At 43.2% G+C, this 16,535-nt stretch overlaps 1 protein-coding gene across 1 annotated transcript in view; it reads left to right on the top strand.

The window, feature by feature from the left end:
* Positions 1-1,026: 1,026 nt before the first annotated feature.
* The window catches only part of LOC120037526 (inositol polyphosphate-4-phosphatase type I A-like), a gene marked incomplete at its 5' end in the record, with an annotated part of 23,708 nt that continues 8,199 nt past the window's right edge, over positions 1,027-16,535 (top strand). The window contains 9 exons of the mRNA XM_038983558.1: positions 1,027-1,145; positions 2,249-2,365; positions 2,481-2,560; positions 2,734-2,842; positions 3,222-3,312; positions 6,421-6,568; positions 11,681-11,811; positions 14,093-14,197; positions 16,360-16,468. Coding sequence (XP_038839486.1) covers positions 1,027-1,145; positions 2,249-2,365; positions 2,481-2,560; positions 2,734-2,842; positions 3,222-3,312; positions 6,421-6,568; positions 11,681-11,811; positions 14,093-14,197; positions 16,360-16,468 — 1,009 coding nt within the window. The remainder of the gene's footprint in view (positions 1,146-2,248; positions 2,366-2,480; positions 2,561-2,733; positions 2,843-3,221; positions 3,313-6,420; positions 6,569-11,680; positions 11,812-14,092; positions 14,198-16,359; positions 16,469-16,535) is intronic.

Genomic DNA, 16,535 nt, shown 5'->3' with positions numbered 1-16,535 from the left:
TTTACTGCCATCCATACTGCCATTAATTGTTCAGCAGTCTTATGGATTGGGGGTAGAAGCTGTTGAGGAGCCTTTTGGTCCTAGACTTGGCGTTCCGGGTACCGAAAACAGTTATAAACTGTTTTCTCTGCTACCACACGGCAAGCGGTACCCGGAACACCAAGTCTAGGACCAAAAGGCTCCTCAACAGCTTCTACCCCCAACCATAAGACTGCTGAACAATTAATAAAATCGCCACCGGACTATTTACATTGACCCCCCTCCATTTTGTACACTGCTGCTACTCACTGTTTATTATCTATGCAAAGTCACTTCACCTCCACCTACATGTACAAATTACCTCAACTAACCTGTACCCCGCACACTGACTCGGTATCGGTACCCGCTATATATAGCCTCGTTATTGTTTTTATTTTTTGTTACTTTTTATTATTATTTTTTACTTTAGTCTATTTGGGAAATATTTTCTTAACTCTTCTTGAACTGCACTGTTGGTTAAGGGCTTGTAAAGTAAGCATTTCACGGTCAGGTATACACTTGTTGTATTCGGCGCATGTGATAAGTAAAGTTTGATTTGATTTTAGTCTAACATTTTCAAAGTGCACATAAGAATTCGGTAATTCGGTAAGAAGGACCGCACATCATTGCATCCTAGACTTGTATGTTCTGTTAATAGGAATTACCATATTCTAAATTAGATTTATGTCATTCTGAGCACTGTGGGCGGACGCCCTAGTCAGGTTACGCACCCAATGCATATGGATCCGGTAAATTTCTTAAATGTCCTGTCAATTAAAATGTTGCCGGTCAAATGGAAACCCTGAACAGTACCCATTGATTCTTGAAGAATAAAGCTTATAAATGCCTTATTAGTTTAGTACAACTGTCTTATCATAACACAAAAAATAAAGTTGTATTACTCTGTCTATGAATTTGAGAGAGGTAACAAATTACATCCCTATTTTAGGGCCAGGATTGAGATGACAGATTTTGCCTTTAATGTTCACTTCCCTGTTGTACCCCCAGCGTGCAGTGAGCTGATCACCCCAGCATTGGACCGTAAACCGACCAGCTTTGTGGCGGTCAGCTGTACCACTCCTCCCCAGGCCTTCTGGACCAAACATGCTCAGACAGAGATCATAGAGGTAGAACCACACCCAGAGATGGGCAGTATTTCTGTTACATGTATTCAAAATACGTATTGAATTACTTCTGAACTACATTCTAATGTATTGTGTAACTTTTCTATACCGTTCTTTATATGGGTTCACAATTTTGTGGCCCCCTTTAACCCTGCATTGGTATCAGAAGGCTGATGGCACTAGGGTGTGATAAGAGTGTCTGCTAAATGACCTAAATGTAAATGTAAAAATGAACACTTGTAAAGCATTCTGGATATTATTATAATGAGCTCTGCCCCCAAAACAAGGCCAATAATAATTCCCAGTGTACTTTGCAATTTGTAACGTCAGGAGAATGATGGGTGTAGAGTCAGGCGCAGAGAGCAGAAGTTTCAAGGGAAAAAACGCTTTAATGTCCACAGTCAAACAGGAACAGGTACAAAAGGGGTGACGCCAAAACACAGGCGCAAACACAACCCAAAGACCACTGTGAAATAAACTGGACAGCGAAAACCCAAAATCAATAATCCACCTCCGACGTAACATGACAACCAAATAAGCCCGCACAAACACTAGCGGGCGAAACGAACCTAAATAGTACACCTCCCAAAACCCCAACAAGAAACAGGTGAAAACAATTAGACAAACATAAACGAAAAGGAAAAAGGGATCGGTGGCAGCTAGTAGACCGGCGACGACGACCGCCGAGCACCACCCGAACGGGAAGGGGAGCCACCTTCGGTAGTATTCGTGACACAATTGTTAATTTTTACATTTACATTTTGGTCATTTAGCAGAAACTCTTATCCAGAGCGACTTACAGTCAGTGAATTCAACTAAGGTGGATAAACAACCACATATCACAGTCATTGCAAGTACAATTTTTTTTTTACTGATAATGTTGTTTTAGTGAAGGAGTGTTCTTGCAAATTTCTCTCTCTCTCTCTCTCTCTCTCTCTCTCTCTCTCTCTCTCTCTCTCTCTCGCTCTCTTTCTCTCTCTCTCTCGTTCTCTCTCTCTCTCTCTTTCTCTCTCTCTCTCTCGTTCTCTCTCTCTCTCTTTCTCTCTCTCTCTTTCTCTCTCTCTCTCTCTCTCTCTCTCTCGTTCTCTCTCTCTCGTTCTCTCTAGGGTACTAGTAATCCTATCTATCTGAGCAGTATAGCGTTCTTCCAGGACTCTCTGATCACTCAGCAGACCCAGGTCAAACTATCTGTGTACGACGTCAAGGACCGCTCCCAGGGCACGGTACGAAATATCACCCTCAAAAACTACTCCAACTCCCCCACTACAGTCAACTGCCCAAAACCTCACAACCTTCCAAACTCTTCAACCCCAAACTAATCAAACACTCCACTCCCAGATGTACCTGCTGGGGTCAGCCATGTTCCCTGTGAAGGAGCTGCTGCAGGACAAACACCACAGACTCCACCTAACCCTCAGGTAACACACACACACACACACACACACACACACACACACACACACACACACACACACACACACACACACACACACACACTCACACAACCTCCACATACATCCTCAGCTATTGTTAAATAGTAGGGCATAAGAGCCTAAGTACTGTAGAGACACCTATTACTGTCTGTCCCCAGGTCAGCGGAGAACGAGCGCATGGGCAACATCACCATCATCGCCTGGCAGATAGAGGAGAGGAGGGAGCAGAGAGCCCCTGTCGCCCGGCAGGACACCATCAATGGCAGGGTGAGTGGCCTGGTCTGGTTCATACTGAGGAAGGAATACCGACTAAGGTCAAAACTTAGTAATAGCCATATTATCTGATTTGTTTGAAGATGGACCACAGAGTATGTACTGTAGACCTACTTTGTTAAATGTTTGTAGGATTATCTTTTGCACCTTTTCCCCTTTCCTGGCTTACCTGTCTGTGTTCAGATCACTGCCCGAGGCAAGCTAGGGACAGCCAAATTGCCTTCACTTGTTTGGTCAGTGGCCAAGAAGGACAAGGAGAAAGGTTAAATCCACACGGTAGAAATTCAGCCAGTCGGTTCAGGTTACTGTTCAAGTGAAGGGCATCCAGGATGAATCATACAATGAAGATGTCTGTTCCTTTTGTGTTTCTCAGATGGTTCTTCCAGTGGATGATAGCCTGACTGAGTCCGTGAACATCAGGGCCAAGTCTGCGTCTCTGTGCAAAGACACACTGCTGAAGGCTGGTGAGTGTGTGTTCCAGTGTGTGTCAGTGTGTGTTTCTCTATTGGCAAGTGTGTGTTTGTCTGAAAGGGCAATTCCGCCACTTTTCAACCTCATATTAATTATCTCCAGCACCAAAACAGTGTATGTGAAAACAGCACATTTCTATAATCTGTGGTTAAAAAGAAAACAAAGGTCCTAAAAAAATGCTTCTCTGTGACATCACAGGGTAGGATTAAAAGTAAAAAATAAAATAAAAAAACTGCAATTTTCAAAACCGGGAATGAGTTTCTAGCCAGAGGGAGGGTTTTGATTAAGACATTTTCACAGACAAGTTCAACCTTTCCTCGTGCCAGTCTGTAATCCCAACATATTTTAAACTGATCACCATTGTCCCTGTTCCCAAGAGCTCCAAGGTAACCTGTCTAAATGACTATCGCCCTTTAACACTTACATCTGTAATTATGAAATGCTATGATAGGCTGGTCATGATACACATCAACACCATCATCCCAGACACCCTAGACCCACTCCAATTTGCATACCGCCCCAACAGAACCACAGATGATGCCATCTCAATTGCACTTCACACTGCCCTCTCCCACCTGGACAAGAGGGGAAATACAGGGCCAACACAGTGCCCCTCAGGTGTGTGTGCTCAGTCCCAACACAGGTGTGTGTGCTTACCCCAACACAGGGCCCCTCAGGTGTGTGTGCTCAGTCCCCTCCTATACTCCCTGTTCACCCACGACTGCGTGGCCACGCACGACTACAACACCATCATCAAGTTTGCTGACGACATGATGGTGGTAGGCCTGATCACCGACAACGATGAGTCAGCCTACAGGGAGGAGGTCAGAGACTTTGATGCCAGGACATCAACCTCTCCCTCAATGTCAGTAAGACCAAGGAACTGATCGTGGACTATAAGAGAAAGAGGGGAGATCACGCCGCCATCCACATTGGCAAGGCTGTTGTGGAGTGGGTCGAGGGCTTTCCTTGGCGTCCACATCACTAAGGACTTAACATGGTCCACATACACCCCCCACAGCCGTGAAGCGGGCACGGCAGCACCTGTTCCTCCTCAGGAGGCTGAAAAGATTGGGCATGAGCCCTCAGATCCTTAAAAAGTCCTACAGCTGCACCATCAAGAGCATCTTGACTGGCTGCATCACCGCTTGGTATGGCAAATGCACCGCCGTTGATCTCAAAGCTTTACAGAGGGTGGTTCGGAGGGTCCAGTACATCACTGGCGGGGGGCAATTACTTTTTCACACAGGGGCATTGGATGTTGTATAACTTTGTTAATGAAGTAAATTAAATAAGTATGTAATTGTTGTGTATTTTTTCATTCAGGTTCCCTTCATGTAATAATAGGTTTTGGTTGAAGATCTGATAACATTCAGTATCATAAATATGAAAAAATAGAGAAAATTAGAAAGGGGCAAATACTTTATCATGACACTGTACATACACAATACACTCACACACACACACATTTACACTCATTTACTGCTGCTACTGTTCTTTATTTTACTATTATTATTATTATCTATCCTGATGCCTAGTCACTTTAGCCTGCTTTCATTTACATATCTATCTCAAATACCTTGTACCTCTGCACATTGATCTGGCACTGATACTTCCTGTATGTAGTGCCATTCTTGTGTATTTTATTTGATTCCTCTGTGTTACTATTTTATTTATATTTTAAGACTCTGCATCGTTATGAAGGGCTTGTAAGCAAGCATTTCACATTAAAGTCTACACCAGTTAGTATTCAGTGCGTGTAACAAATCAAATTTTATTTGATTTGATTCCCACGTCACCGTGAATCTCAGTGTTAAAAATTATTGTTTTTAAAATGTTTTAACTTTCGATGATGTCATCGGGTAGAACTTTTAAACTATTTCTGTTCTACAAAACATAGAAATGTGCTGTTTTCACATATGTAGTCACTGGTATTGTGCTGGAGATAATGAACATTTGGTTGAAAGTGTTGAAATTGCCCTTTAAGTGTGTGTTTAAATGAGATAGTATGTATGTCCTTCTCTATTCATAGCATACTCTTAGGTTCTAATTCTCAGAGTAAAAAACTCTACGGACACTATGAAAGCTTAACCAAGTTTAATTCTTCCCAGAAGATCAGTACAGCTGCATTCATACAAAACATGTTTCCACCAACACAAGTATATATACTCCAATTTAGATGCACTCCTCCTTCTCTCCAACCCTTACATCTGTTATGGTTCGACAGGAAGACGAAGTGATGGGGTAATAAACTGTTCCTCCTTCCTTAAGGTGACCTGACCTGACCTGACCTCAACCCCTTTGATGCCTAATCCAAAGTTCTCCACCCATATCACCTATAGCACTCCCTTAAAAGCCTCCCCTCTACCCAGCCCATTCCAAAGCCATCTGGCTCCTACAGATAACCATTTAACTTCTGATGTAAAAACCAGTCTCTATCACTCATCAGATACTATAGTATTACTTCTGATGTATCATGTCTCTAGTATAACAATGTTAAACAAAGTTAAACAAAGTTTAACCCAGAATCTAACAATACATAAAGTTTACAGATTTAGGAATTATGACTGACTGACACACTGTATCCCACTGCTGGCTTGCATTTGAAGTTAAGCAGGGTTGGTCCTGGTCGGTGGTCACTGGATGGTAGATCAAATGCTGCTGGAAGTGGTATTGGAGGGCCAGTAGGAGGCACTCTTTCCTCTGATCTAAAAAAAAATATCCCAATGTCCCAGGGCAGTGATTGGGGACATTGCCCTGTGTAAGGTGCTGTCTTTCGGATGGGATGTTAAATGGGTGTCCTGACTCTCTGTGGTCACTAAAGATCCCATGGCGCTTATTGTAAGAGTAGGGGTGTTAACCCTGGTGTCCTGGCTATATTCCCAATCTGGCCCTCATACCATCATGGCCACCTAATCCCCAGCTTCCAATTGGCTCATTCCTCTCCCCTGTAACAATTCCCCAGGTTGTTGCTGTAAATGGGATTGTGTTCTCAGTCAACTTACCTGGTAAAATAAGGGTTAAATCAAATAAATGCATTTAATACATTTTGATTTGAATGATTAATTGATGTATTGACTAGTGTTTTGCTGTGTTGTCAGTGTTTGGGGGCACCATGTCTCGTATGTACCGTTTCCCCACCACGGATGGGAACCACCTACGTATCCTGGAGCAGATGGCTGAGAGTGTCCTCTCTCTACACATCCCTCGGCAGTTTGTCAAACTACTGCTGGAGGAGGACGCTGTCAGGTACGCTGCTATACACTGTTAAAATGAAGTGCTTTGTAACACCAAAACTAATTGCAACTGAGCTGCCACCAAGGTGAAGGAGACTAAAGAGTAACTCTGCTGGAGTATTAAAACACATCATCCTGGGAGGTTTTTAAACATTACATGACGTGTGTAACAAACCAAATTAAATGTTATTTGTCACATGCGCTAAATAGAACAGAATAGAACCTTAATGTGAAATGCTTACTTACAAGCCCCTAACCAACAATGCAGTTCAATAAATAGAGTTAAGAAAATATTTACAAAATAAACTAAAGTCAGGATGCTCTCGATGGTGCAACTGTATAACCTTTTGAGGATCTGAGGACCCATGCCAAATCTTTTCAGTTTCCTGAGGGGGAAAAGCTGTTGTCATGCCCTCTTCACGACTGTCCTGGTGAGTTTGGACCAGGATACATTGTTGGTGATTTGGACACCAAGGAACTTGAAACTCTTTACCCGCTCCACTACAACCCCCTCGATGTGAATGGGGGCGTGTTCTGCCCTCCTTTTCCTGTTGTCCACGATCAGCTCGTTTGTCTTGGTCACACTTTTGGAGAGGTTGTTGTCCTGGTACAACACTGACAGGTCTCTGACCTCCTCCCTATAGGCTGTCTCATCGTTGTCGGTGATCAGGCCTACCACTGTTGTGTCATCAGCAAACTTAATTAATGGTGGTGTTGGAGTCGTTGGTGAACAGGGAGTACAGGAGGGGACTAAGCACGCACACCTGATGGGCCCCTGTGTTGAGGTTCAGCGTGGCAGATGTGTTGTTACCTACCCTCATCACCTGGGGATGGCCCATCAAGAAGTCCAGGATCCAGTTGCAGAGGGAGGTGTTTAGTCCCAGGATCCTTAGCTTAGTGATGAGCTTTGTGGGCACTATGGTGTTGAATGCTGAGCTGTAGTCAATGAACAGCATTCTAACATAGGAGTTCCTTTTGTCCAGGTGGGAAAGGGCAGTGTGGAGTGTGACTGAGATTGCGTCAACTGTGGATATGTTGGGGCGGTATGCGAATTGGAGCGGGTCTGAGGTTTCCGGGATGATGGTGTTGATGTGAGCCATGAACAGCCTTTCAAATAACTTCATGGCTACCAACGTGAGTGCTACTGGGCGTTAGTCATTTAGGCAGGTTACCTTCAAATTCTTGGGCACAGGGACTATGGTGGTCTGCTTGAAACACTTGCCAGTGGGTCCGCGCATGCTCTGAGTACACACTCTGGTAATCCGTCTGGCCCAGCGGCTTTGTGAATGTTGACCAGTTTAAAGTTCTTGCTCACATCGGCTACGTAAGGCGTGATCACACAGTCGTACGGAACAGCTGGTGCTCTCATGCATGCTTCAGTGTTGCTTGCCTCGAAGCGAGCATAGAAGGCATTTAGCTCGTCTGGTAGGCTTGCGTGAACTGGGCAGCTTGCGGCTGTGTTTCCCTTTGTAGTCCGTAATTGTTTGCAAGCCCTGCCACATCCGACGAGCGTCAGAGCCGGTGTAGTAGGATTCAATCTTAGTCCAGTAGTGGCGCATTGCCTGTTTGATGGTTCGATTGAGGGCATAGCGGGATATCATATAAGCGTCCGGATTAGTGTCCCGCTCCTGAAAGATAAAGCTATAGCCTTTAGCTCGGTGCGGATGTTGCCTGTAATCCATGGCTTCTGGTTGGGATATGTACATATGGTCACTGTGGGACGACGTTGTCATTGCACTTATTGATGAAGCTGGTGACTTAGGTGGTATACTCCTCAATGCCATTGGATGAATCACGGAATATATTCCAGTCTGTGCTAGCAAAACAGTCCTGTAGTGTAGCATCCGTGTCATCTGACCACTTCCGTATTGAGCGAGTCACTGGTACTTCCTGCTTTAGTTTTTGCTGGTAAGCATGAATCAGGAGGATAGAATTATGGTCAGATTTGCCAAATCGAGGGCGAGGGAGAGCTTTGCACATGTGACATGCTGGTAGAAATTAGGTAAAACGGATTTAAGTTTGCCAGTATTAAAGTCCCCGGCCAATAGGAGCGCCGCTTCTGGATGAGCATTTTCTTGTTTGCTTATGGCCTTATATAGCTCGTTGAGTGTGGTCTTAGTGCCAGCATCGATTTGTGGTGGTAAATGACGGCTACGAATAATATAGATGAGAACTCTCTTGGTGGATAGTGTGGTCTACAGCTTATCATGAGGTACTCTACCTCAGACAAGCAATACCTAGAGACTTCTTTAATATTAGACATCGCCCACCAGCAGTTATTGACAAATACACACCACAGCCCCTCATCTTACCAGACGTAGCCTCTCTCTTCTCCCAATGCGCGGAAAACCCAGCCAGCTCTATATTATCCATGTCATCGTTCAGCCACGACTCTGAAACATAAGATATTACAGTTTTTAATGTCCCGTTGGTAGGATAGTCTCGACCGTAGATCATCAAGTTTGTTTTCCAGTGATTGCACGTTGGCCAATAGAACAGATGGTAATGGCGATTTACTCACTCGCCTACGAATCCTAACAAGGCACCCCGACCTTTTTCCTTGGTATCTCCGCCTTTTCTTCACGCTAATAATGGGGATTTGGGCCTGTTCTCCGGAAAGCAGTATATTCTTCCCGTCTGACTCATTAAAGAAAAAATCTTCCTCCAGTTCGATGGTTGCTGTTCTGATGTCCAGAAGCTCTTTTCGGTCAAAACAGATGGTAGCAGCAACTTTATGTACAAAATAAGTTACAAACAATGCGGAAAAACAAACAAAATAGCACAGTAGTTAGGAGCCCGTAAATCTACAGCCATCCCCTCCAGCGCCATTATTACATTATTATTACACCACTTAATAATAAAGCGTTGAGCAACACCTTGCCAGGGACTGGGAGCATATACAGTACCAGTCAAAAGTTTGGACACACCTACTCATTCAAGGGTTTTTCTTTATTTTTACTATTTTCTACATTGTAAAAACTATCGAATAACACATAGTGTGCAAAGCTGTCATCAAGGCAAAGGGTGGCTAATTTGAAGAATCTCAAATATAAAATATATTTTGATTTGTTTAACACTTTTTTGGGATACTACATGATTCCATGTGTGTTATGTCATAGTTTTGATGTCTTCACTATTATTATACAATATAGAAAATAGTAAAATAAAGAAAAAAACCTTGAATCAGTACAACATTTGACTGGTACTGTACATGTTCATTTAGTGTTTTGATGCTCCCTTTGACATGCACTGAAACCCCAAAAAGTGTTTTCACAACATTCTCTTAAAAACACCAATATTCAGATTGAAGAACCACTTTGGGTTTTTGAGAGTACAGTCATGGCCAAAAGTTTTGAGAATGACATAAATATTAATTTTCACAAAGTCTGCTGCCTCAGTTTGTATGATGGCAATTTGCATATGCTCCAGAATGTTATGAAGAGTGATCAGATGAATTGCAATTAATTGCAAAGTCCCTCTTTGCCATGCAAATGAACTGAATCCCCCCAAAACATTTCTACTGCATTTCAGCCCTGCCACAAAGGACCAGCTGACATCATGTCAGTGATTCTCTCGTTAACACAGGTGTGAGTGTTGACGAGGACAAGGCTGGAGATCACTCTGTCATGCTGATTGAGTTCGAATAACAGACTGGAAGCTTCAAAAGGAGGTGGTGCTTGGAATCATTGTTCTTCCTCTGTCAATCATGGTTACCTGCAAGGAAACACGTGCCGTCATCATTGCTTTGCACAAAAAGGGCGTCAAAGGCAAGGATATTGCTGCCAGTAAGATTGCACCTAAATCAACCATTTATTAGATCCTCAAGAACTTCAAGGAGAGCGGTTCAATTGTTGTGAAGAAGGCTTCAGGGCGACCAAGAAAGTCCAGCAAGCGCCAGGACCGTCTCCTAAAGTTGATTCAGCTGCGGGATCGGGGCACCACCAGTACAGAGCTTGCTCAGGAATGGCAGCAGGCAGGTGTGAGTGCATCTGCACGCACAGTGAGGTGAAGACTTTTGGAGGATGGCCTGGTGTCAAGAAGAGCAGCAAAGAAGCCACTTCTCTCCAGGAAAAACAACAGGGACAGACTGATATTCTGCAAAACGTACAGGGATTGGCCTGCTGAGGACTGGGGTAGTCATTTTCTCTGATGAATCTCCTTTCCAATTGTTTGGGGCATCAGGAAAAAAGCTTGTCCGGAGAAGACAAGGTGAGCGCTACCATCAGTCCTGTGTCATGCCAACAGTAAAGCATCCTGAGACCATTCATGTGTGGGGTTGCTTCTCAGCAAAGGGAGTGGGCTTACTCACAATTTTGCCTAAGAACACAGCCATGAATAAAGAATGGTACCAACACATCCTCCGAGAGCAACTTCTCCCAACCATCCAGGAACAGTTTGGTGACGAACAATGCCTTTTCCAGCATGATGGAGCACCTTGCCATAAGGCAAAAGTGATAACTAAGTGGCTTGGGGAACAAAACAATGATATTTTGGGTCCATGGCCAGGAAACTCCCCAGACCTTAATCCCATTGAGAACTTGTGGTCAATCCTCAAGAGGCGGGTGGACAAACAAAAACCCACAAATTCTGACAAACTCCAAGCATTGATTATGCAAGAATGGGCTGCCTTCAGTCAGGATGTGGCCCAGAAGTTAATTGACAGCATGCCAGGGCGGATTGCAGAGGTCTTGAAAAAGAAGGGTCAACACTGCAAATATTGACTCTTTGCATCAACTTCATGCAATTGTCAATAAAAGCCTTTGACACTTATGAAATGCTTGTAATTATACTTCAGTATTCCATAGTAACATCTGACAAAAATATCTAAAGCCACTGAGGCAGCAGACTTTGTGAAAATGTATATTTGTGTCATTCTCAAAACTTTTGGCCACGACTGTACTGCTATTGTTTTAAAACAATTTCTGTGTATCAGAACACTTACATTGGGTCTACATTCAAACACCCTCCAAACACCAGATCTCAGGTTAGGTGCACTACTTTACATGGTTTCATTACACAATAATGGTGTTTTGAGTCTTTTTACTTTTACAGTGTGTGTGTGTGTGTGTGTGTGTGTGTGTGTGTGTGTGTGTGTGTGTGTGTGTGTGTGTGTGTGTGTGTGTAGGGTGTGTGAACTGGAGGAGTTGGGGGAGTTGTCTCCATGTTGGGAAAACCTGAGGAGGGAGATTATTGCTCAGTACCAGACCATCATCCTCACCTACCAGGAAACCATCGGTGACCTACACGAATATAAAGGTTAGCGCCATACTTTATAGAACATTACACCAACATACCAGAAAACATAACAATCCTGCTAGACTGCACCTAAACATTTTAAAACATATTACTAATATCAGTTGTTAGTAACCTCAAGAACAACACCGCAATCAGTGGCGATTTTAGCATGTAAATCTTGGGGGGGGGGGGGATCAAAAGTGGTATGCATGCCAGCAAAACCATTACACAACACAACACTAAACAATACATTAACTGCACTAAAACGGTGACAAACGGTGCCCACAAACAGTCTAAATAAAGCTGTTCTAACAGCAGTCCCAACATCTTACCACTGCTACACCTGGCTATCAGCGGAGCCTTGTCTGGCAGTGAAACAGTTCATTAGGCCTCATTTACTGCCTTTTAAAAAACATATCTGATAGGGCTGACAAATGTGGTTTCTAATGACAATTAAGATGAACAAACTATGGCATAAGGGGACTACAAGCGGATAAGAGGCAATCCCTTATTTCGATTAAGACATTCATGAGCGAGCTAGGACGGACGTCGTCAATATAACTATTTGTTCAGCACTTTTGAAATGTACACCAACATAATTCAAAACATGGGCTGTTCTTACAGTGTTCTCCCTGTTCAACAAGTCAGAACTGTAGGATAAATAAAGGGGGCATATAAGCAGACAATGAAAGCTCTTACAATATTTGATGATTACATTTCTCTAAAACAGGTTATAGGCTACATGTGTACCACCAAGTCAGAACAGTAGGTGAAATTAAGAGGCGTAAATAGAGCAAATTAATAGGGTGAGGCCCATGGGCTACTAACAGCTTACTACACAACATACACTTAGTATTACTTTATTAGCTACAGCATACATATCTCCCTGGCATATTACATAATTTATGCAGTAGCATACAGTACAATACATTTTTGGACTCACCTTGTGATGTGCTCACTTGAACAGGAAGGTGGCGCAGAGGTCCTTCGTGGGAAAATGTTGTCATCAAAGTCTGGTATTCTCTGGATTTATGGTGCTTTCAAAACAACTGGCAACTCGAAAAAAAAAAAAAAAAATGTTGAAAAAATACATGATGACGTCATTGATCTTCAGGTCGTAGCTCTAGAAAGAGGCCGGATTTACAAGTCCGAGTTTAAAATGTATTTTCTCAGTCAGAGCTCGTTTATTTCCAACTTCCCAGTTGTCTTGAACTCACTGAAGTCACGTTGTCGCAATACGAGTTAACAGTTGTTTGGAGCGCAGCACAAATCATGCTTCATTGACAGCATGGCCCATGTTGAATGTTTATCATTTTAAACTTGGAAAAGAGACACTTAATCCCAGATTTGGGACCACACACCCACTCCACTGAATAGCAGGCTAGTGATTGCTTTGCAATTTTTGCAGTTAGCCACTGTCACTGATTCCTTCCAAACCACTCATTGTTGAATTTGCGATTTCCAACTTGTTGTGTAATGTTTATGTCCAATGGCCGATGAGCACTGATACGTTTTATCTATCATTTCTCTTCATTAAGACAAGGATTAAAAAGGATTTGCCAGTAGATTGTCGACTTGATTCATGATGATGACTGCTAGCTAAGATTTTGAAAGTATTATGTTGACATGATCAGTCCAATCAAAGCTATTGTACATATGAAGTGATTTGACGTCATTTTATCTGTGGCCAATGATCTTGAGCCTTCTTGGATGGGCACTTCTAATATAACTCTATGGCATCACCCAAGGGGCTAGAATATTCTAGCTCTCCCCTTAGACTTGGCGGTGACGTAGTTTCCCCATGAGTGACAGAACACTGAGCCAATCAAGGCGCAACACTCCGTATTTTCTGCTGGTTTGCCCCACCACAGAAAGCACTGAGATAGACTGAAACACCTGCATTTTGGAGCTGCCTTTGCCCAACCTGCCCTGAATGACGGGTCGCCCCTGACTACAATGATTAGCCCTATAAATGGCATGCCAAATTCATGGTATTTTATATGAACTTTTACATTTGGTCATCTAACATATTCATAACATAAATAAAAAAGACTATGTCCAAATGTTAAAGTTTATATAAAATATAATGAATTTGGCGTACAATTTATAGGGCTATGCAATGACATGCAATGACATGTCACTACAGATATATCAGAAACCTGCTACATTAGCACTGTTAGCACTATAATATAATATTTAAAATCACTAATGCGTCAGTAACATACAGAAAGAGACCATCAGCAACATGCAAAAGTACAATAGTTGGCATCATCATAACATATCCATCCTACTCCTCTTCCAGGTCCCTCCTTTAAGTCCAGTACTCTGAAAGCAGATAAGAAGCTGGAGTTTATCCCCACTAACCTACACGTCCAGAGGATGAGAGTACAAGGAGAGTCTGGCTATGGTAGGGGACCTGTTATATCTATCAGTCTCTATGGTAGGGGACCTGTCATATCTATCAGTCTCTATGGTAGGGGACCTGTTATATCTATCAGTCTCTATGGTAGGGGACCTGTCATATCTATCAGTCTCTATGGTAGGGGACCTGTCATATCTATCAGTCTCTATGGTAGGGGACCTGTCATATCTATCAGTCTCTATGGTAGGGGACCTGTCATATCTATCAGTCTCTATGGTAGGGGACCTGTCATATCTATCAGTCTCTATGGTAGGGGACCTGTTATATCTATCAGTCTCTATGGTAGGGGACCTGTCATATCTATCAGTCTCTATGGTAGGGGACCTGTTATATCTATCAGTCTCTATGGTAGGGGACCTGTCATATCTATCAGACTCTATGGTAAGGGACCTGTTATATCTATCATACTCTATGGTAGGGGACCTGTCATATCTATCAGACTCTATGGTAGGGGACCTGTCATATCTATCAGTCTCTATGGTAGGGGACCTGTTATATCTATCAGTCTCTATGGTAGGGGACCTGTCATATCTATCAGACTCTATGGTAGGGGACCTGTTATATCTATCAGACTCTATGGTAGGGGACCTGTCATATCTATCAGACTCTATGGTAGGGGACCTGTTATATCTATCAGACTCTATGGTAGGGGACCTGTCATATCTTTCAGTCTCTATGGTATGGGACCTGTCATATCTATCAGACTCTATGGTAGGGAACCTGTTATATCTATCAGTCTCTATGGTAGGGGACCTGTTATATCTATCAGTCTCTATGGTAGGGGACCTGTCATATCTATCAGACTCTATGGTAGGGGACCTGTTATATCTATCAGACTCTATGGTAGGGGACCTGTCATATCTATCAGACTCTATGGTAGGGGACCTGTTATATCTATCAGACTCTATGGTAGGGGACCTGTCATATCTTTCAGTCTCTATGGTAGGGGACCTGTCATATCTATCAGACTCTATGGTAGGGGACCTGTTATATCTATCAGTCTCTATGGTAGGGGACCTGTCATATCTATCAGACTCTATGGTAGGGGACCTGTTATATCTATCAGACTCTATGGTAGGGGACCTGTTATATCTATCAGACTCTATGGTAGGGGACCTGTTATATCTATCAGTCTCTATGGTAGGGGACCTGTCATATCTATCAGACTCTATGGTAGGGGACCTGTTATATCTATCAGACTCTATGGTAGGGGACCTGTTATATCTATCAGACTCTATGGTAGGGGACCTGTTATATCTATCAGTCTCTATGGTAGGGGACCTGTCATATCTATCAGACTCTATGGTAGGGGACCTGTCATATCTATCAGTACTCTATGGTAGGGGACCTGTCATATCTATCAGACTCTATGGTAGGGGACCTGTTATATCTATCAGACTCTATGGTAGGGGACCTGTTATATCTATCAGTCTCTATGGTAGGGGACCTGTTATATCTATCAGTCTCTATGGTAGGGGACCTGTCATATCTATCAGACTCTATGGTAGGGGACCTGTCATATCTATCAGACTCTATGGTAGGGGACCTGTCATATCTATCAGACTCTATGGTAGGGGACCTGTTATATCTATCAGTCTCTATGGTAGGGGACCTGTTATATCTATCAGTCTCTATGGTAGGGGACCTGTCATATCTATCAGACTCTATGGTAGGGGACCTGTTATATCTATCAGTCTCTATGGTAGGGGACCTGTCATATCTATCAGTCTCTATGGTAGGGGACCTGTTATATCTATCAGTCTCTATGGTAGGGAACCTGTTATATCTATCAGACTCTATGGTAGGGGACCTGTCATATCTATCAGTCTCTATGGTAGGGGACCTGTCATATCTATCAGTCTCTATGGTAGGGGACCTGTTATATCTATCAGTCTCTATGGTAGGGAACCTTATATATCTGTCAGTCTCTATGTCCTTTATATCCATCATTATATCCATCTGGTTCAATGTAATTCTCCACAGCAAGCATGTTTATATCTGTCTAAAAGTGCTCTCTACCCCTTCAACTCCCTCTCCTCTCCCTCCTCCTCCCTCTCTCCCATCTCTCCTCTCCCTCCTCCCTCTTCCTCCCTCCTTCTCCCTCTCATCTCCCTCCTCCCTCCATCTCCCTTCCTCTCCTCTCCCAGACAGGACCTATGACGTAGTGACTATAGGTGCCCCAGCAGCCCACCACCAAGGCTTTAAGCACTGTGGTCTTCGGAAACTCATCCACAAGTTTGAGGAGGCTAGGAAACAGTGAGACCATATTTTCTTGAGCGTATGGTTGGGGGACCAGAACAGCGTTTTGAATCATTTGTACACT

Source organism: Salvelinus namaycush, unplaced genomic scaffold (genome assembly GCF_016432855.1).
Source record: "Salvelinus namaycush isolate Seneca unplaced genomic scaffold, SaNama_1.0 Scaffold1745, whole genome shotgun sequence".
Taxonomy (NCBI): domain Eukaryota; kingdom Metazoa; phylum Chordata; class Actinopteri; order Salmoniformes; family Salmonidae; genus Salvelinus; species Salvelinus namaycush.
Note: the sequence above shows the minus strand (reverse complement) of the source record. Positions and strands in the feature narration are given on the sequence as shown.